The sequence below is a fragment of the Lonchura striata genome, chromosome 2, assembly GCF_046129695.1.
Source record: "Lonchura striata isolate bLonStr1 chromosome 2, bLonStr1.mat, whole genome shotgun sequence".
NCBI lineage: Eukaryota > Metazoa > Chordata > Aves > Passeriformes > Estrildidae > Lonchura > Lonchura striata.
This window is the reverse complement of record NC_134604.1, coordinates 76,578,940-76,601,079: the sequence shown is the minus strand read 5'-3', so window position 1 is coordinate 76,601,079 and position 22,140 is coordinate 76,578,940. Positions and strand designations below refer to the sequence as shown.

General features: G+C 36.8%; 1 protein-coding gene across 1 annotated transcript in view; it reads left to right on the top strand.

Annotated features, from left to right (window-relative positions):
- ABCC4 (ATP binding cassette subfamily C member 4 (PEL blood group)) overlaps positions 1 to 22,140 on the top strand; it is a 139,707-nt gene that overhangs the window by 64,836 nt on the left and 52,731 nt on the right. Inside the window, exon 20 of the mRNA XM_021530313.2 lies at positions 11,056 to 11,135. Coding sequence (XP_021385988.2) covers positions 11,056 to 11,135 — 80 coding nt within the window. The remainder of the gene's footprint in view (positions 1 to 11,055; positions 11,136 to 22,140) is intronic.

Here is a 22,140-nt window from a genome sequence, read left to right as displayed (position 1 = left end):
TAATCCTCTTCTGACTTTCTGACATGCAAACAACAAATGGCAACGTTCTCAGGAGTCCCTTGTTGTGAGCAGCACTCTTCTGTTTTAGCCTCTTTATTTATTTAGGAATTCATACTGCTGGACAGCTGTAAATCAGAGCTTCACAGTGAAGTCTGTCTTTGAACTGAACAAAACCAAAAGGGTTTGTAAATTGTATTCACTTCTGCTTGAATGATGGTGCAGTCAAGTAATTTTTTTCCTTCTTGATGTGAATTTTTTTCTGTGTTCATAGAGGAGTGATGTTGCTGTTAACATTTGTCATTCTAAGTTTCTTATTTAAAAGCCATGAGAAAGAGGAAATGATAGGATTTTTTCTTTAATTTTAAGTAAGAGATATGTAAGCATATGGTTTCAATTTAACCTCTGGTGTGTTCAGCTATTAAAAAAATCTATGGGAATTTATTTAAGGTATATTGATACATAAACATTAAAGGCTATTTGGATTTGATATATGTATAACTAATGTTTTAGTGTGGTCAGCAGCTACTTCTCATTTGTAGGTGCTTATTTCTAGTATATTTTTCTTTTTTGTTTTTGAGGTGAGGCTTTCTAATGGTTGTCCAGTAGAAGAGTACAGTAGAGTCAAAGGCAGTGCAGTATAACTTTTCAAAATGCTTATGATTTAATAATGTAATTATGAAAATGCCTTTCTTTTAATGTTGTTAGTAAGATATACAGTAGAGAAGAGATCATATTTGGGTATTTTTTTCTCATTTGATTTCATTTAAGTTTTGTTAAGTATAGTTTAGGCTGTAAAGAAGTTTCTTTTATAGTGATATTTTTTTCCCCAGAAGCCAATGTCCCAAGGAAATACATTGTCAGACTATATGTATATTCTCTTAGACATTACTTCTGGAATAAAACTATTGGGTTGTGATTGCCTTCAGCTTTTCTGAGACAAAAGATTTTTGGTTGTTTCTCAGGCAAGATTTGCGAGTGGAATTTGGTGCCAGTCACAAAACAGAAGAGTAGGTGAAGTCCCAAATTGAAGCAAAATATTTATTTTCATGGGGCATGAGGGTGTGGGGTGTGTCATCTTCAACACAGAGCAAATTTTCCAACGGGAACACTTTGATTTATTTGCACAGCAGACTAAGTGAGCTTTCAAACAGCTATAGGAGAATATCTCTTAAATTCTGTAGTAATGACCTTCCATGTGAGGCAGGAAAAAATCTATTGAAAATTATCCAGTGTCATCTATTGAGCATTCTGGATAGCCAAACCCAAGTGTTTTTTAAGTAATTTTTTTCTGATTCCCTGTGGCTATTTTTATAGCAGAAATAGTTAAAAAGGAAAATGTATTTCAGGAATCATTACATGGGTATATAATGAATTAACTTTAGAGCGAATCCCTCCTTTTCAAACAATCGTATATTCCAGAAGAAGAAAGAAAGAAAAAGAAGCTGAAGTTAAAGAAAAATGAATGCTCAAGCTGAAGGAACATGCCAAGCAAGAGCGAACAGTTTACAGTCAGATGAAGATGTGAAATGCCTCTGCTGTTGGGCTTGTCCAGAGGCTTTATCCTCAGACTAGGTGGGCTAGGTAGAGGCCAGAAGTCTTGGCTGTCCCAAGACAATCTCTATAGAGTTCAGTCCCTTTAGACTTCTAAATACAAGAAACAGTCTCTACAGAATTCTCTTTTGTGGTCCCGAAAAAGGGAAGATGATGAATGGGGATCTGAATATATAAGATTTATAAAATATGGCATATTATTTGTTTTTTGAATGATAACCATATAGCAGTGATAACCAGATAGCAGTTTCAACTAAGATTGCAGGAGTCAAATGCTTTATATTCAGTAATGTCCTATTTCTCCATTGTCATTTTAGACTGGAGTGATGATTGAGCCTCTGTAGCTTCAACACCAGTTAAAAAAAGAGAGGGGGAAGAGAGAAACATTGGAACATTGGGAACTAAGATTCTTATAATAAGAATTATCTTAGGAGATAGAATGGGAAAAGCAATAAATATGAGCATATTTGCAAGAGCTGTGTGAGATCCACCTCAATATTTTCTGAAATGCAGTATTTAAAGCCTATTCTGAATCAAGTCTTGATAGTATTAATAGCGTAGGAAAACTCAATTTTTGTTGTTGGAAGAACCTTACCAGGAAGGTGACATTTATTTCCAATTTTATTATAATTCTTGCATTGATGTATATTTGTATATATTTAGCTCCCAAATATGAAAATAGGTCTAATAGCATAAGGTCCTTTGGGTGTTTGAATGTACTGAGACAGAAAGAATGAGGAAAGAATGGAACCGCCTCTCATGTAAGTATTCCAGTAACAAAATACTCTTCAGATATTTCAGTCCACCCTGTTTGTAGTATTCTGATTAAATTTTCTAAGTCTTTTTTCCAGCAAAACAGCACTGGGGACATATTTTCAGCCCAAATTGGATTTGTAGCAGAAAGAACTAAGCTACACAAGTGCGCTTTTATAAGTGGGCACATTTGTGGTTAAATATTTTAGCCAAGAATTACATTCATAATCGTGCTAGTAGAAAGTCATTATAAGACTACGTTTTGTAGGTGATGTTTTGGGTTTCTGTTATACAGATGCTTTGCATTGTGGTGAGAAGTTGAAATAGGTAACTTAATATATGAAAAAGGTGCTGTAAATCAATGGAGAACTTAGTAGTGTATAACTTGACATCTTTTTAAAGGCCAATTGATAAGAAGTTGCAACTGGTTACCTTTTTTGGTTTGTTTGGGGGGTTTTTTTGGGTTATTTTTTGGTTATTGTTCAATTGGACTGTGTCCCTTAAAAATGGGAGATAAAAGTCATGCTTCTTATGTTGAAGAATACAGCAGAAATTAAGTTCTGCTGTATTTTGACAGTACATTAGATTTGGAGGTGTCATTTTAGGTTGTGAGTTTTTTTTGTTTCAGTATGTTTAGATATATAATTTTTTCATTAAACTGAGGATAATTTAAAATAACTTTAGTGGATGAGTTTAAAATGAAACAGAGAGGATATCCAGAGCTTATCTCCTAGAATGGTTAGAACTTTATTCTGGCAATCTTCATCACGGGATTTTGTATTAGAAGTTTGATACTACTCCAGGGATCTGGACGATTGCAAGTGTCTGCTTCCATTGTCATTCTAATTATGAAGCAGAGATGTAGTTTTGTACTCAGGTTCTAGCATAAGACTTTTATATATTGCCAGAAGTTTGTACTTTTAAATGTTTTTGAATCTTCCTTTCACAATCAATTACAGGGTATGATTGCAGGGATCAATAATTAGAAAATTGCTGATGAATATATTATCTCAGCTCTAGCATACTTTTTTAAATGGGATCACTTTGTTAGCAAGTATAATCCAGCACCAAAGTTAAATTCTTTTTTATAAATGCTGTTACATTGGGAATTGTAACCAACTTAGTTAATGGGTAGTGGGATACAATTGGAAAGGCAGTTAGGATGCAGAAGGTATTTTGAGATTTGCCAAGAAAGCAATTTCAGAAAGAAGGAAAGTTACACTTCCCCCTCTTCCTCCACACAATCAAGAGGATTTTCCTTTGTGTACTTCTGTTTTTAGTGCAGACTTTAGATGTAATTTCTGCATTGTATCTTATGTGAGGAGGCTTTGGCTGGTGATAATAGACGTTAATACATGTGCTCTTCTCAGTAGACCCAGGAAAAAGGACAAATCAACTGTACCACATAAATTGTGAAAGATAAAAAAAAATTGTATAGAGAATTGACGTATTTCGGTTTGCCACAGCAGGGTAATTCCAATCAATGGTATCTATGGACTAGAAAGCTCCAGAAACAACTGTACAGTTAGGATCAATGTATTCATACTAGGTAATGTAGATGTCTCCATCAGCAGTAAAAATAAAAATTCATTTCCAAAGAAGCCTGTTTTCCATTCTTATCTTTATCATAGTTATACTCCTTCCTTTAAATCCTACACTTAAAAATAAGATCAAACATAGTGTTCATGTTTTCTTCTCATTTCGTAACTGTTTTCTTGTTTGACAGCATTTGTGTAAAAAGTCCTTTTCAAGTAGTAAATTAATTTGGATAGAAAGCTTCCCACCTGAATTCATTACATGCTGGCAGTTTAGATAAATGGATATTATGGTCTCAGCATATTTCGGCCCAGCACCACTGTGCCTATTTGCAAATGTCTAAGAAAGTGATAATATTCCTATCAGTTTCAGACTGCTAAAGAAAAAAAATGGGGTAGAATTTCTTATTTATATTTATAGGATGCCTGTGGGGAAGACAGCAATGCTGTATATGGCAGTTTGTGTGGACATGTGGTGCTAAACATATATTAAAAAAAGATAACAGACCTTTTGACGTTTCTTTGTAGAAATATGGAAGAAAAGCCAGAGTAGATCAGAAATTGACAGTTATGCAGGAGATGCATTTCCAGATTTCTTTCTGAAGAAATATTTCACAAACTTACAATTCCTTTCAAAGTTGGTAATCCATCTTTAATTATTTTGTTGATTTCATAGTTGTATTTTACAAGGTTGATGTAATGTCTGCTTCCTGCCAACATTTGATACAGACAATCCACTTTGTCATTGCTTTGATGAAACGGCAGGCTGCTTGTAGTTGCAGTATTCGGGGGGTGTGTTTGTGTGTGGGAACTGAGCATGGGTAAAGGCTTATCAGTTGCTGAATTGCCACAGTTTAACAGCAAGATCTGTGGGGAGCTGCCAGTTTGTACCATGGACAGAATGGGAAGTGTGTTCAGTGCAGTTCAGTGGATGGGTGTTTACATGTACCTGCTTCCATACAGCTATTTCTTCTATTCTGACTTTTTGAGTGTGCCTTTATTGCCACACGTACACTTGAGAACATTATTTTGATACCAGGTGTCAATTAAAAAGAGTTTTGGTGTTCCAAGCTGTAATTGGGACTGCTGGAGTGCACGCTTCCTCTCTTTGGGGTCAGGGAGCCCATGCTCCACCATGGCTGATGCAGACAGCCGTGGCACCCAGCCACCGTGGTGCCATGGTATCAGGGGGCTGGGGGGCACAAGAGGCTTCTGCTCATTCAGCAAAGTCAGTGGCTGCAGAGTATGTGCTTTGGGATTGTGTGACATGGATCCATCCAAAGGTTGTCTGTCCTAGCCCAGGCGAGCATCTCCTTGGCATAACATACCTTCAAGCAAGTGTGCAATCCTAGCTGGGGTTGTTTAGGTTTAGTTATACATAAATGACTTAAGTACCTTCTTGAATCTGTTCTTAGCACTACAGGCTGCCTTTTGACAGGTTTCTGTGAGTTTACAGCAAGGAGCGGAAGAGAATGTAACTTTTTTTCTGTGGAGGCTGGGCACTGAGGGTGTTCTGGCTTCAGAGTAGCATAAGAGATTTTGAATATTTTTTTTTTCCCTGGTGAATGCAGTACATGGATAGGGATATTTAGGCCAATTGCTATGGAGGAGTTTAGGTTACTATGCAAAGCAGTATTTATTAATAACATTTACATATTGAAATAAAAAATATGATGCAATCAAAATTGCCTGCACTGAGGATTAGCCTGATCTTTGGGGGGAAAAGCATTCCAAGACTGAACACACATGCACACACAAGTGGCAAAATCTTTCTATCTGTAGAAGGCCTTTTCTTAAACCCTTCTTCTTTTCCAAAGAGGCAAGTCAGTGAAGTAGAGAAGTAGTGACAAAGTATTTCTGCAATGTGTGATGAAGCAAGTGGGTATAAAGGTTTTGTAAACTCATTGCAAGGTATAGAAAATCAATGTACCTGCTCTATTGTGTTACCCAGAAGTATTTCAGTGAATACACTGGCCGACAAAATATACTGCAAGTGCCAAATACATTTAGAAATAATGTACTCTTGCTCTTAGGGTCGTTGGAATTTAGGTTGCACAACATTGAATACTGTGGATGGCATTTGGCTATTCCAATGGAGGATCCTAGTTTCTTGTTTTAAAAAAATCCTTTTCTGGTGTTTACATCTTGAGTGTTGATTCAATTTGGATTATATTTCTTTCATGATAAAGTATGTATAAACATTTTAAAAAGGTGTGGCACAGTCAAGTGTTTTCATTATTTGTATGATAGGTTTGAACATCTATTCCAAAGTATCAGGAGGCACCTGCAGAAGCAAAGTGGGTTTGTAGCACCTGAACACATTCCAATTTGTGCAATTAAGGCAGTTTACAGAGCGAGAAAGAAAAGAGTATCACATACTGAGGTTTGATGTCTTTTTCACAGAGGACAAAAGAGTTTTGATTCTTTCACTTCAAGTTTTGCCTAACTATTGTAGGGGAGGAGGTTTAATGAATCATTGTTTAACTTTGGTACTGCCAAGTATTTGACCATTAAATAGTCTGAAATGTGTACATAGCACTTTGGTGACAGACCCTTATTTAACAGTGATTAATTGGCATTGAATAGTTATTTAATTACTTCGGAAGAAATCTAACAACAGTGTGTGTTCTGATTAAGTTATTTGATGTAAAAACAAACATAAGACTGCTGAAGAGAGCACGTCCCCTTTTGCAGCTTGCTGCTAACTCTAAACACTGTGTGGAAACCTGAGTGATTGAAATAGCAGATACTATTCACCAGTTTGGATGCTGTTGTAACAGTGACATACTTAATTCTTGATGTCTTAAAAGACTTTTTTTGTTTGTGGTTTGGTGAAATTTGACTTAGAAGTTTTAAAGGTAGTATTTTCTTTTTCTTTAGTAGCCCCTCTCTGGGATAAGTAGAAGATGTAGGTATTAAGGGAAGGTATTAAATTTTTTTGTGGATTGGATATACTGGACTGATCTAAGAATTACTGTTTCTTGGCATGTATCTGTATCTCAAAGATGCTTACTTAAAGAGTTTGAGGTTTTTGGAAATGTGAACTATGGTGGCAAGGTTATGTTGATGGCCTGTAAGTTTAGGAGAGAAGGATGTAGAGGTTTTGGAGAGAAAACATAATTTTCAGGGTGAGAGGGTAGGTAAGTTGTGGAATTCCTGCCCTTCTTGAGTAGCAGGTGCAACAGTTTCCATAGTCTGAAGAAGCATTCTCAAAAGTTAGGTTTGCAGATTCTGGAAGAAGCTGTAGTCATAACTGTAAGCATTTTGAGTCCTGACTCCAAATAGATACTTCAACTTTTAAATCTGGAATGTTTTCTCTTGCATGCTTAATAATGCATAAGCAAGTCACTGATTTACTGTTCTTCCAGTAAGTGGAAACAGTTGTTTCTTCATACCTTGTGAAATAGATCTCTTGTACTTGGAGGCATCCTTATAAATGAAGCAATTGCTTTGAATGCAATACTATAATAGCTGTGAGGCATCTTGTGGATATTTCCAAAGCATAACACTTCTGCTTGAAGGTGCACTGCTGTCCCACATGGTGAAGGAGCTTGCTTTAGTGAGTTACTGTACCTTCCTTCTATGTAGAGCATGCTGTATAAAATGCCAGTTCAGTTACATCCATATGGAGAGGATCTGAAATGCATCTCCAGAATTTTATTTTCTCTTCTCCTGTCTTTGAGGTAATAATATTGAAAAACAGCAATGGCAAAAATAAGGCTAAGGCTTGTGGGTTTGTCACTTGCCTTTAGCTGTAGAAAATTATTAATGGTCACCAGATAAACAGTACAGGATGGAGATACAGACCTCTTAACAAGAAGCAAAATATTTTCCTGGCCTTAATGACTTCAGGTGGCATTTCCAGAATTTCTGTGTGCAAATGTGAGAACCCCGGGCTTGGTCTGGGGTCTTGTGTGGTGGAAAAGGCTCTCCTCCAACCCGTGCTTCCAAAGAAAAACTGCGCAGCCTCTTGCTGTTCAGTCTCAAGGCAGTTTATTGTTGGTTATCTCAAAGATTGTCTTCTCGGGCTGCGGCTGCTTGGTCAGTGGCCCAGGCAGAGGCACACACACACCCTGACATCCTCTCTGTCTGCTGTCTTCTTTGTCTCTCCCCCCACTCAGGGCTGCTGCTATCTTTTATATGATATATTACGTATTACATGTTTATAGTTTTCCCCCAATACCTACTACCTATATTACCAAGTGCTTTTCTACTCTAAACCAATCTGTGAGTGCCAACATCACCAAGAACATGGAGGCAAGGAAGAAGAAGGAGGAAGAACAGGATCAGCCCACTTTCCTCCATCTTAGAACTTCTGACCCCCATGTACAAAGTAAAAACCCCCCTGTACAATACTAAAAAAATTTCCCCTCTGTTTTGTAACTACTTTTACTATACTATCTAACCCTTTGTGACTGCTTGTTCCACCTCCAAAGTTGGTAACTCATTCCATGGCTCAAACTCAAAATCACAGCTGTTTCCAGCTGCCTGCCAGGGTCTAAAATGCTTCTGACCAAGGCCTGGAACCTCTAAAAATGTCTGAGAGACATTTTGAGTTCCAACATGCAAACACTAAATAGACTAATTTTTCAGTAATTTGAGAATTCAAAAGCAGTGAAGTTCTGCTATCAGAGAATCACTTTAATGTTTATTTAGGAAGCAACTGATTCATGTTGCTGCTGTTTAATGGTATTATGTGACTGTGAAAGATTCCAGTTTTCAAGGTTTGTCTTTTTCAGATACCATTTCTTTTGCTCACTCAAATTTTAGTCAGTGTCATTTTACAGAATCACTGTATTTACATTTTAAAGAGGATTAGGCAGATTAAAAGATGTTTTCATGTTTTCTTGATAACATCAGATTAATTTCCACTTTCCTAGTGGCAGCTCACAGAACTGTCAAAACAGAGGCTGTAGAAACACTGTTATATTTAACAATTTCATAAGGCAGGTGAAAAAAATGCAGTTTTGGCAATTAGCAGCATGATTATCTCTGGGAACTGGAATGCTTGATGGTAACATGGAAGAGACATGAAACCAGGGATTGCTGAGGACAGCCTGCCTAAGTTTTCTGTCATGTCCACGTTGCTCAGAGAACTTCACGGAAAGAGGAGGAGAGCCAAGTCACTCTTAATGTGCAGGCATTGCTCGATGGCTGGGGGTGCCAGCATGAGGCTGACCTTGCTGTGGCCATGGAAAAGGAGCAGCCTGAGTGACCTTGCTGCCTCCTGGCAGTGTCACATGGGATGGCCTTTGCGCAATGGCTTCTTATATAAGTCTGAAACCACTACAAATAAAACGTACTTGGGGTTAAAAGGCAAAAAGGTGATTCTTAGGCTGAATTAAGGTGGGGTTTAGCTCGCTATGGGAATAATCCTTTGCCCTTGTGTACAGCTCGTCACTGGTGGGTCTCACAGCTTTTCATGGAGGGGCTTAGCACTGTCACGTCTCCTTGCTGTGCTCCTTGCTCTGTAAAATAAAATGAAGTCACTCAGAAGGCAAGTGACAAAGGTGTGAACAGATTTCTAATACCCTGAACTCAATCTGTTATTCCACCTAGTTTTCCTTGTCTGCCCTTCGTGGACATGCTGCTAAGGAAACCTCTATCAAACAGGAAGCATTTAACCTCTTCAAATTATTTTCTTTTTGCCAGAGAAGTCTTGGTTCATTTGAAAATAACCTAGAATGTGGTATTTAAGGATATTAAGAAGCCTTAGTGACAGCGTGTATGCAGCATGTTCTTGATCAATCTTCTGTGACCAGTCTCCATGAAAGAAAATCATGGCAAAAATAATCTTTTTTTAAAAATTGCCTTGGACTTTCTCCTGATGTATCTACCCTGATATAAGTAAAAGGGAACATCCCCACATGCTATTCCTAGTAGAAAAAAATGGAAGAGATTTTTCTGAATCTTGTGCTGTGGTACACCCTTCCTCTCTGTGTGCAGTGCCTAAAAACAGGATGAACTCTGCTGTTGGCTGCCTGAAGTAACTGCCTTGGGTAGTGAAGTACTGCAGAACAAGCTCTTTGCCACCAGTATCTCTCTTCAGAGTCATGTCCCAGACCTGAGGAGAGGATGTTTTCTGTGTCGTTTGATGTGGAACAGAAATTCCCTTGAAAAGGAAATGAATGAAAAAGAGCTGTGAGCAAAGAACTTGCATGATGGTTGCCACAGAAGTTACTTCAGTATCTCTTATCTCTAAATTTCGTTGCCAGCGCACTCTGTGGAAACTTTAAACTTGCTTTCAGTTTAATGAGCTCTTTTGAAAAGAAAAAAAAAGTCTTTTGTTGCCAGTGCAGTGAATATGTTTGTACCAGTTAAAAGTATAATTGAATCAAGATATATGCAGATAACAAAGCAATGTGAATGCATGTATGGGCATCACACACCTTAGTAATGGCCAGATTCCCACCCCTGGTTTCGTTTCTTTCCTGGTGAGTAGAGATACTGATTAATAGAGAAAGATACTAATCCACTTATGGGTGGCAGTGCTGTGACTTTAATTATGAAAGAAGTCTTGATATAACTGATTTTTTTCACTCAAGTAGAACTTGGGAAAATAGAGAAATGTAAATGCTTCACTGACAGCAGATTAAAAATCGTTTTATTAGCTTTAATAAAGATCAGTATTGTCAAGGTTTTGAATACGTATAAATGTAAGGGTGCATGAATGCATATCTATCTCAGATTTTACTTTAGAAATGCCTGCAATTTGAATCCATGTATAATGTTGAGGGGTGAGAAGAGAAATGCTAAAAAAGATCAGTTAGATCATCTGTGATCTATATGAGACATGCATGCCCTAGTGAGTTTCAGTCAAGGATAGGAGCAGATTCTGGCTGAAGTTGCTTGATGAAACTTGCATTAAGTTGTCTGAACTGTAAACCTTTACCTGCACATTGAGCATGTGTGTTTCACGTGTTAAATTCTGTTGGAATATTACCTTCAAAGGCCGTTTAATTTTTTTTCTAGCCATTTAAGTAAAGGTTTTATATTTGGGTAGAAGGCAAAAAAAAACTATTCTAAAAAAACTATTCTTCTTCAAAATATATTGCAGTGGTTGTAGAAGATTCCCTTCATGGGGGTTTCCAGAATTGTTTTTATTTTTGAAGTCTAGCTGTTTCCTTTTAATTGTTTTTGAAGTGGTAAAACATGGATCTTTTCAGGAATTATATTTACTTCCCTTTTGTTTTTCTTCTTAACCCTGTTTCTATAGGAAGAATCTTAAATCGTTTCTCCAAAGATATTGGCCACTTGGATGACTTGCTTCCATTGACGTTCTTGGACTTTGTGCAGGTAATTCAGTTGCTGCTGTCAAAGACTTCTGCACTGCATTCTGCATTTAGACTCCTGTATGCTTTGCTGAAGATCAGCTATTTGTCACAGATGTAGCTGAGTCGAATGAAAGTACTTGTTTGTGAAAGAAAGGTGCGGTTGAAATTTAATGTGTCAGTAAAAAGCTAACATGAGTAATAACTGTGGGTAGGAGTGGCTATACACAGTTTGCTATTATGTCAAGATTTCAGCTCATAGCAGCTACATGCTTGGTAAATTGCTCCTGATTTGCCTTCCAGCAATCTGGCAAGCTTATTGCTGTTATAAGAAATATGTCCATAGTAAAGAAACAATCAGCTCACATGAAAAGATAGCACAGATTAACCTAATTACATGTCTACTTCCACAAAGAATCAAATGCTTACCACACCATTTTGGATTAAAATAGGTGTGGCTATTTACAAAGAAAAGATTAGTAGTAATAGGGTGAATATAATAGCCTTAATAGGAACAAGTGAAATAAATTGCTGCAGAAAAGAAAGATGGACAAAGCATGGAGATTTTGATAATGATGAAATGATAAAGGATTACATGTGACATCAAGGTAATTTTTCTGTTGCAGTTGCTGTTAATCTTTCTTGTAAAAAATTGCAGGAGGATAAATCTGAAAAAGAATGATCATACTGTATGAAAATAACATGAATCACAGAATACACAGAATTGTGGAGGCTAGATAAAAACAGACTTAGTGGATTATCTGGATCCACTTAGTGGATCACACCTGTCATGCTGAGGTCAGAAATGTTTCTTAAGGTGCTATTACTAGCTTTGCTTCATCTCTTAAGATAACTTATTCAGGATCTAAACCCTGTTTTGACTTACTTAAAAATAAACCAAAGACATTTCAGGTTGAGCAGTTTAATCATGTTGTTCCTGCTGAACTCCTAAAAATAGGAAAAAAAATTATTCCAAAGAGTCAAAATGCCTATTAAGATGAAGTAGTTTTTGTAGTTTAGTGAAGCAATTGGAATTGAGGTGTATGTTTTGTTTTTCAGATTTTTACAGTGCCACTTTAAATGTTGTTTTGGGGAAGAAAGGAATGTGACGTATTTTACTATCAATTACAGAAATTGGTTTTTTTTTTTGTGGGAGTTGCTTACAGTGAATATTAGGATTTTTAATTCATGGCCATTTTAATTAATTTAAATTCTTCTTGAAAGTGCAGTATGGTTTTTCTATAAAAACACTTCATTTTTTACTGTTTTACAGATTCCAAATTTTCTTCAGTCTCATTAACTGTCTTATTAGACAGAATATCTTACTTTATTTCATCTGTCTTGAGACTTTCCGTGCCTTTCTTTTTGACTGGAAGTTCAGTTTGTCCTGTAGTCCTTATTCTCTTCTCTTTGCATACGGTCTGCATCCACAAAGTCAAACCCATCTGTCCTACACAGTGTGCTGCTTGTCCATTGGGCCAGAGGGGCTTATATGTGCATCAGTGTGTCCCCTTTACAGCAGACTGCACTATGTGTGTTCATGCTATGTACTGCTTGTGGCCAGAGCATCCTCTGGGTCCTGTCATCCTGAGATAAAATTATTAACCATTTTCTTTAGTTCTGTATGTTTACAATAATAATGTGAGAGTTGTGTTGCAAGACAACGTGGTGGTTTTATAGCAAGAAACTGAGTGGGTGTTTTGCACGCCCTGGCATGTGGTTTAAAGGCATGTGGGGTTGTCTGAGGATGCAGAATTTGCTGGGAAAATGTTACAGAAGTCTGCAAAAGCAAAGGGAGCCACAATTGGTGTGATCTTGTCCATACTTCCTTTTGGGAGCAGACCCTGAAGCAAACTGTCTTGAGAATTGCACTGTCTTACTTTTGACAGAACAAACTGATCTGCTTCAAAAGAAGGCTGAGAGTGTCCACCCTGTGTGTGTGGCTCATGGTACAGAGTGTACAGAGAGAATCATCTACCAGCACATTGGAAAACCTAGTTCCTTGACCAGTGTATAGATCCTTTAGGCACTGTGTGCTTTCTGAAACTGAACTGGTCTGGAATGAAAAAGTGAAGGCTGCTTCTCTAAATGTGATTGTTTTCTTCTTTCAAGCTCCTACTGTAAACCACATTTGTCAAACATTTTCCTTCATCTTGGTTAATTTATGTGGTTTTTTTAAAATTGGCTATTGAATTATTTGTCAAATTCTGGATTTTGTTTTTTAAATGAAAAGTTCTTTCTTTCCAAAAAACAAAGTAGATTTTACAAGTCCAGTAGAGTATTAAAAAGACACTGTGTTTCAAAGCTTGCCTGCTCTATTTGCCATCAGAAAAGAAAATTTAGGATCTTATTGTTGATTATTAATGCAGTGCTATCCATAAGAAAAAAACACTTTCTTCTTGGTAGGTTTTCTAAAATTTACTGTTCTTGATCAGCAGGCTTCTTGCTTAGCAGATGTTTTTGAAATTCAAGAGCAAATATATATTTATTTCTGATTAAGCAGAGATTTTTACAAAGGATAACAGTTATCAATTATGATAGAGATCTTTTGTTGCTTGTTTTGTTTTCAGGTGTCTTTTACAACACTTCTTATAATCTCTTCAGGAAGAAATATTTTCTCCTTTCTAAAAACAGTATTAGCTGTATATAAAAGCCCTGATCCCATCCATTATGGTTGATTCTTTGAGAGACATTTCCCAACATTCATTGTTTAAATGGTTGTCAGGAGGAATCAAGTGAAACTTAATAAACAATGCAGTAACTGGTTCATCTTACTTTGTGTGTAGAAGCTTTCCTTGAGCGGATTTGCATTGAAGAAGTGGTCGTTTTTCAGAGTTACTGTGAGGATCATTGTGGAACATTCCACCCTTTTACTGTATTGGCAAGTGAGTGTATAATTTCAGCACAAATAAATACAATGTGATTGGACGTCCAAAAGCTACAGTATGAGCCAATTTAAATACCAACAAATAAATAATTGCCATCTTCTAGTTTCAAGAATTTTGTAATTGTACAAAATACAGCTTTTTAAACAATGCTAAAAGTTGATATGATTCTTTTTGAAGTAGGTGATAAGATTTATACACTGCACTACAGCCCTAAATGAGCATTATTAGTCTAGACAGCTAAACTGGACGAAAATTAATTCTTTGAACAGAAAGAGTTTAATTTTTTACATCTTCCATTGAGTTAAGGAGACTAAAGACTCTCTTCAAGACAGTGGATAGTCTCTGTACACTTTCTGGTTAACGCAGAGATAAAAGGTATGTGGTAAGCAGAAAAATGCATCATGAACCTTGTGTTTTCTTTTGAAAATTTGGTTAGATTTTACAAAACCATTGCTTTTCAATATCTCCCAAAGTAGCAACTCGCATTGTGTTTAGAGTTTTCTGCCATCTTTTCATTCTTTGGTTTGAAGTACACCAAAATATAACACACCTGTCTTGAGAGATTGAAGGCAAGAGAAGCAGTCCTCACTGGAAAGCAGTTATTTTTTTCTTATGAATTTTAACTGCAGATGAGGCATCTCATGGTAGTGCAGCTGACTGTGTTTTTGGAAATTAGTGCTGTATCCACAAGGTTTATGAATTAAAAATAAGTCTCTTTTATGAGAACATGTTTATGGCTGTGTTTGACTACATGGCTGGAACAGAACACTGTGAAATAGAACAAAATATTGAGAAGAAACCAAAGGTTAATTTACATGTTTCAGCTACGATATCTTTAATGGTGCATTCAGAGTCCAGTTTGAAGCTCATTTAAGTAAAAAAAGACCTTCAAAATCTGCAGTCTAAGCCTGAGTCTTATCTTCTGTAATGAATTCTGGCTGACCATAAGGTTCCATACCAGTTCTCCTAAAAATGTAAACTAGAAAGCAATGCCGTGTTCAGTATGACACTTGTTAGTTCGACCAAGAATGGCATTAAATTTGTTTGTAAATTCAGGTAGTAATCAATGTTTCTAGGTTGACTAAAATAGTCAAAAAGCTGAATTTACTTGTTTGCTGAAAATGTTGGGGTTTTGGCTTTTTTTTGTGACCTTACATATTTTTAATTATTATTAGCCTCTTTAGCCTCAGTCTGCATCTTGTTCTCTTTTGAAATTACGTGGTTTTAGCAGCTGTTCTCCAGCTAAGTTACAGTCTCCTCAGGTAAAGGACAACTTGTGTGAAGGCCATTACAGTGCTTTAAAACTTTCTAAGACAATTGAAACATCTACTTTATTTAGATATAAGTGTCCTGGCTTAACCTCTGTGGGAGTATAAGATTCTGTTGATGTGGACTTCATTGGTAGGTGCGAAGTCTGTAGTGTAAAATTGTAGGCTTGCAGGATGCTTTGGGTTGGAAAGGAGGTCAAAGACCGTCTAGTTCTAAACCTCCTGCCAGGGACAGGGACACCATTTACTAGACCAGGTTGCTCAAAGCCTCATCCAACCTGGCTTTGAGCACTTCCAAGGATGGGCATCCACAGCTTCTCTGGGCAATGTTTAGCTCAATGCAGCACTAATGAAACACAATGCACTAATTGGGGAAAAGGTCAGCCAAGAAATAGAATAAAATTTTTAGGGGTATTAGGAATTAAAATGAAAGAGGGACTATTAGTAATTAAGAATCCAATATATTTAATAGAGGTTTATGCACATTAGCCCAGATATTCCTAAGTGGCCAGTATTTTGGATGCTGTATTTTTGAGAGCTCATCAAAGGCTGAATCATATTCTGACTCAAGACACATCTGCAGAGGCGTAACATCTTTAAACTCTGATCTCAGACTTTGCCAGATGAGTACCCAAACTGATAAACTACTGCTTGAAAATTATGACTGTTAAACTGATTGAGTACATAGGACAGTGAAATATATTTCAGGCTTCCTGTTGGTTTTGTAAATTATTCTGGTAAATTTTAAAGGGATGTTTTTTTCTGTAGTTTCTTGCCCTTGTAATTTTTCAGTGATCTTATTACTTGTTAACAGAGTTGATTTTCTGCTTTAGTTTCAAGTGAATTTGAGTAATTAATGTTATGGCCCCTTCATTTTGATTTCTTACCCTATATTAGATTGAGGGAAAGGGTAAAAAAATCATGATGTGTTTTGTTTTTGGAGAACACTGTGAACATGTGAACTATCTGCAGCTGCCCTTGAAAAAGGGCAGTGATTTATTGAGGAAAACTGAATTGCAAAACCTTTTTCCTCCCCAAAATCAACAGCTTGACTGAGTTTAAATAACTGACTTTTCATATCCTTTCATCACACACAAAGACCTAATCCTGAGACTACTTGAGCCACCAATGTAGGCTGTGGCTGAGACCACCACTGAATGTGCCATTCCCTTCTCACTACACACAAAACACATTGACTGCAGCTTTATGGAGTGAAAATAGTGAAGAAAAGGAAAATGCGAAGGAGGTGTCCACAGTCATTTCTTAAAAAAAAAAAGAGAAAGGGGGGAAAAAAAAAGCTGCTGCATCTGGATATTAGGAACAAAAAGTGCCTCAGACTGGAATAATAGCTTGGGTCACTTGCTTTCGTATGTGCACAAGAGTGGAACTGCCGTTCCTTGTTTCAGTACCACTGACCCCTGCATTTTATTGTGTGAGGATGTCAGGGAAAGTGTGTAGAAGGAATTTGAGGATCTTTTAGTTTAACAATAACGTTGTTATTTTGTGCTTTCTGTGAGAGGTGGGATTCCTTAGGAGTTTGTTGTGTTGTTTTTTTCCAGTTTAGCTGAGTTTAGTCTGTATGCATGTGTGAGCTTTAAGAGGCATTTTTCTTCATTAAAGAATAATTCTTTCTGTGTGTTTGCATGTGTGTATTCAAAATATGATCAGCAGTGTGTTGTAAGAAAATAGCCAGTAGTGGGATCTGTATTAAATGTCAGTATACTCTGTTGAGCCTGGTACATACTGCAGACCTGTGGCTTGGATACCTTGGATGCTTTCTAGCTTCTCTTCTGCTGAATCATGGTAGTTTTGCTGTGCTGAGGTTTAAATGAAAAATAAATAAATTAAAGAAACACAAAACAGTTGCCTGGTAACACTTGACAACTGAAACCTTACAGAACTTTTTCTTGCTGTACCTTTCCAAGATGCATATTAAGGGCATCTGACTATTGCGTGATGAAAGACCAGTTAAAACCTAAAAAAAAGTAATAGGGGTATATATTTTTTCATTGGTAACTTTTGTGCTCTAAGTTCAAAAAAGGTTAAAATTATCATTGTAATAAGATCCTAATTTTTGCTGTGGTCATGCAGTATTTGGACGTGCTTTCCATTTTGGTATTTTTTTTTTAATAAACCCCACTGTCTTGTTAAAAACAAACAAGCAAATAAAATAAAAGGGGTGGGAAGTAGTGGAGGAAGAGGAGGCTTGGGTTGCATTTGTGTCTCCATGACCAACATGCAGAAGCTGTGAGTTTAGCCCAGACTCTTCTCTAAGTAATGAAGTTTTTAATTGACCTTTTCTTCCTCTGTCCTTGAATGCCTTGATTGTTAAATCTCGGTAGCCAATTAGTCTTGTTGATGGTGACCAGCAGTGGGAGATAATCTATGCCAAAGCTATTGCTGTTCTTTATTTTGTACCTGTCATTACATTCCTTTGAATGGAAGGGTGAGTGTCTTGTATCATACAGACTGCATATTTACTCAGATTGGAGGTGTGTGTACAGGATAAAATGTGTAAAGTCTGGAGTCAATGCTAATGGGTGAATTCCAAGTGTATTTATATATGGACCTCAGTTTTCCAGGGAAGGCTATTCTCACTATAGTGGCTACATATCCCCAACCTAAGCCTTTGCCTTACCCTTTTATTAAAATTTTTTTTTATTTTTATATTAATTTGTAGAATTTTTATAAGAATAGGTATGCATGCAATTCTCCACACATTATTGTCAAGACAGCAGAGATCAAAGCTGTAACGAAACTAATTTGTGTAGGAACATAATGTAACTGCTTTGATATTTAGAGTGTTTATTTACTTGGTATTAATAAAATTTGAAGATGTAACCCTTTATCTAACATGGAAAAGAAGTTAAAATCATTCTGAAAATATGGGGTTATTATGTTCCTGTCCTCTTGATTCCTTTACTGCTTTTCTAGTTTTTCTTAACTAATTTCCTTTTAGTTTTTGCACTACTGCATTTATCTGATAAAAGTAGGTCAGTTTTGTACTGGGCTCCTCTCATTTTCTCATTGAAAAGTAAAATACCGGTGGTTTGAATATACTGCTCTGAAAAATATAGTTTTCAATTAGTGGAATTCTGTCCTCTCTTTTTTTTTTGCCTTAGAGTATATGAGCATCGTGAGGTGCAGTCTTTATCCTAATTTCTCTAACATTTGACGAGATTGAGGTGTAATGGTAGTTTTTCTTGCAGTATTTTGATAGTTGAAACTTGTAAATACAAAATTACAGTCAGGTTTAGGTAATCTCTTCTCCAAATGGACTTCTCTGTTTTCTTTATCAGATTACTTTCAATGTATTTCCAGATAATAGAAAGCAGGATAGTTGTATGGCAGTGCAATGAAGTTCCCCCTGTTCTGTGTGGTTTGGAAATTTCCCCACTTTGGTTAAGGTGGAATTTGTAAAAGTTCCAGAAAGAGATTCTCTTCATTTGGGGCTGTTCATGTCTGTTGGAAGGTATTTTCTCGTTTGCTTTTCTTTGTGTGAAAGAAGGAAAATAAATATTCTCTAAGTGTATTTATGTATGCAAGTGAACTTATTTTCTGTCGTTTTCTCCTTTTCTTTTTGCTCTTTCTTTGTGTATATACTACTGCTGTTTTTAGTGCTAGAGTGGGAATTTTTATTACTATTTTATAGGTATTTTGTGAAGTATTTGATAGGTTATAGGTTTTTGCAGGTTTATTAGTATTTCCCTGACTTTGTAAGCATTATCACAATCCGTGTCTCAGACTGGTGATTAGTTTTAAGACTTCTGAAAATCATTAACATTTGTAACACTTTACACTAGCTAGAAATATTTTAATTCTGCTGTCAGTCACAGAGTGTAACAATCCTGTTCCAAATGGTGATAAGTACAAATCTTCTAGATTGCCTTTAACTACTGATATACTATAGATAGGACAATGTCTGCTTACAGACAAATTAGGATTTCGCTGTTTGGCAAAAGGATTGGAGATTTCACTTTTGATTCAAGAAGGAAGGAGAAACTTGGAGGTAATTTGAATTACTAAGCCATGTAGCTGACACGTGTGTGCTAAATCATTATGCTTATTTATACCCAAAACAAACATATGGGGCAAGGAATTATCTCTAGCAAAAATAAAGACTTCATCTCACAGATATGTTCTGCCAGGGTTATGTGTGCATCTGCACAGTATAAGAACTTTTCTCTTGCTGAAGCTGATACTATGACTACTTGGTCAACTGTGCAGCTGATTTGAAAAGTCTAGACGAGTTTATTTGTCAAAAGGTAGAGGAGATTGCAGTCTGGGCAGTTCTGTACAATTACAGATGAGAGTTCAGGTGGTAACTGCATGTCATATGTCTTTTTATTGCATCTACATTACAGGACATTTTTGTATTGTTTAAAATAAATTGATTCATTTGGATTGTACTCCTGAGATACAAAAGTCTGTGTATTTAGGCTCCTTCAAGGGCTTAATAATACCTATTCCTGCACAGTGGAAGAATTGGATGCTGAGCTATTTCATTTTCTTTCACAATCACATCCCTAAATAATTTTCTTAATTGTTTTTAAAATCAGTCTAATGTTTAAATAAGCAGGGCTCTCTTGCTATGAATGTTACTTGTATGCTAAAATAAAGGGCTTAGATCTCATAAAACTGCTGGTTTTGGTAGTTAATTCAGTTGACCCTTCTGTCAAACTCTACATAACACTTAGAAAAAACAATTTTTCAGTTGTCTCACTAATAGTCGGGATTGTGGGATCAGATCAAACTTAAGTATCAGTTACTTTTGTAAGTGTTCTTTTGTTGACGGTTTGTGATAAATAAAGCTTCTGAAGAATCTTCCTCATGGTTTGCTGCATATTTGTAGCACATAAAGAATGAGCTCACACAACAGTAAATGGTGTTTATTCTCTGCCATGGGATTTTCTTTTTACTCACTGGGTCCTGGACATGCACAGAGCAGCTGAACTGGCTGAAACCTGCTGGTGGTGGAGTGAGGCTTGTGCAGATTAGTTTAAATATGCTGAAAGCATCAGACCACTGCTCAGCGTTTTGGAGGTGAGTGATGACTAGATGTCATGTAGTACTGAAAAATTGTGAGTGAGGAGTTTATTTTGAATAGGAAAGTAGTAGTTTATAACTCTATCAAAAGTGGCAAAGCTCTGGGGAAGTTAAGGGGAAAAATGTCAGGGACGGGTTAGAAAGCATTTTCTGCATATCTGCTGTGAAAGAGTTTCTGAAGGAAACAGAAGGTAGTTTTATTTCTTTGGATAGCTGATGTTGTTGTCTTTAATAGTTTTCATTTAGCTGTGGCAGAGAGGCTGTTACGGTGTTTACAGAAAGTTAGTTCTTCATTCCATCTAAAAATAAATACATGAATAGCATATTTCTAAGTAGCAAGAACAACAATAAAATGCTTAAAAACTTGTAGTTACTGTAAGGCAGAAGAGCTGTGTTACTGAGGAATTGATACTCTCCTTAACAGAACAGCCCACAGTTTGAATGTAGTACAAAGCTCTTAAAGTTGTTGAAAGACCTAGAATTAACGTCTGGTGAAAGTTAGACTTGGCTGAGCAGAAAAGGTCATGCAGTTGAAAATGAGGTATTCTTGAGGAGGGTGCAGAGCTGCTCTGGCATTCTGGCCATAAGGAACAAGAGACCTGAGGTAGGAAAGTACAGAGACAAAGTTTGCAAAACTGTGACTTGGGGTGTCAGTGTCTATGGTAAGCACAATTTTGCTAAACATTTTAAAGAACTGCAAAAGAAAAAAAAAAGTGCATAGCATGGGTGAAAAGGTGATAACATCATCATTAGCTCAGAGGAATTTCTCACAGGAAGAGTGGACAGTAGTATTTCAACAAGTAAATTAATGGCCTAGACCATAACATGAACTAATGCCGTCAGAGTTTTTTCTCCAGCAGTGGCAATAGGAGATGCTGTTTGTGTAGGGCATGAGCTACTTTTTGTGATCCTTTCCCTGTTTAGTACCCCAGCACTCACAGTTTGTACTGGGGGTGTCAAAAGGCCTAACTTTTCCCAGCCTAACTTTTCCTAGTCCTTCTACTATGTATTTTTTGCATCATTTTGTATTGGCCTGTAAGATCTGCCTCCTGCATCCTAACAGCCTGAAAACTGAGGTTTTTTGTTTGTTTGTTTTTGTTGTTTTGTGGGTTTTTTTTGTTCTCATTCTATGTATGTGTTCTCCATAATTAGCACTGAAATAAAATCTGCTTTCAAAAGGGTTTTTTAAGAGGGAGAAAACTGAGACAAAAATCAGTGAATCAGCCTCTGCTGGTAAAGTGCTGAACATATGAATAAAGGACAAAATAGGAAACATACCACTTGTAGGAGTACTAAGGAGTAAAATACCGATTGTTGAATAGAATGGTTTGATGTCATAAGGCTCTGTGCTCAGTGGGGCTGTATTGGGCTTATATAGCTGGGAAAACATCATGGAAATTACTTCTAAGAGGTAGGAGAGGAGCAAAAATTGTCAAGCCATTCTTAATTTTCCTTTAAAAATATCGGTTACGCATCAGTGAGGACTGACAGAGGAGATACAAAAATACATTTTTCTGGGAATCTTGAAGCAAGTGCAACAGCCAGCAAAGCAACCGCACTTGGCAATGGTGGTAGATGTTGGAGGCACAACCCCTCTAAATTTATATGATGGAAAATAGATGGTTTCTGCTACCTGAGGAGTAACTCTGGGAATGTTGGGTGATGTCAGACATTTTTCTGTAGTGTTTCGGGCAGGTTCTGGCAAGAGCTGTCAAGAAAGCAAAGCATGTTCTACCCTCACTGATTCCTCAAGCTACCATGCAAAGTTGTGCTCGGCATCTGAGTGTTCGCAGGAAGATAAAATGTATTTTTCATGGTACGAAGACCA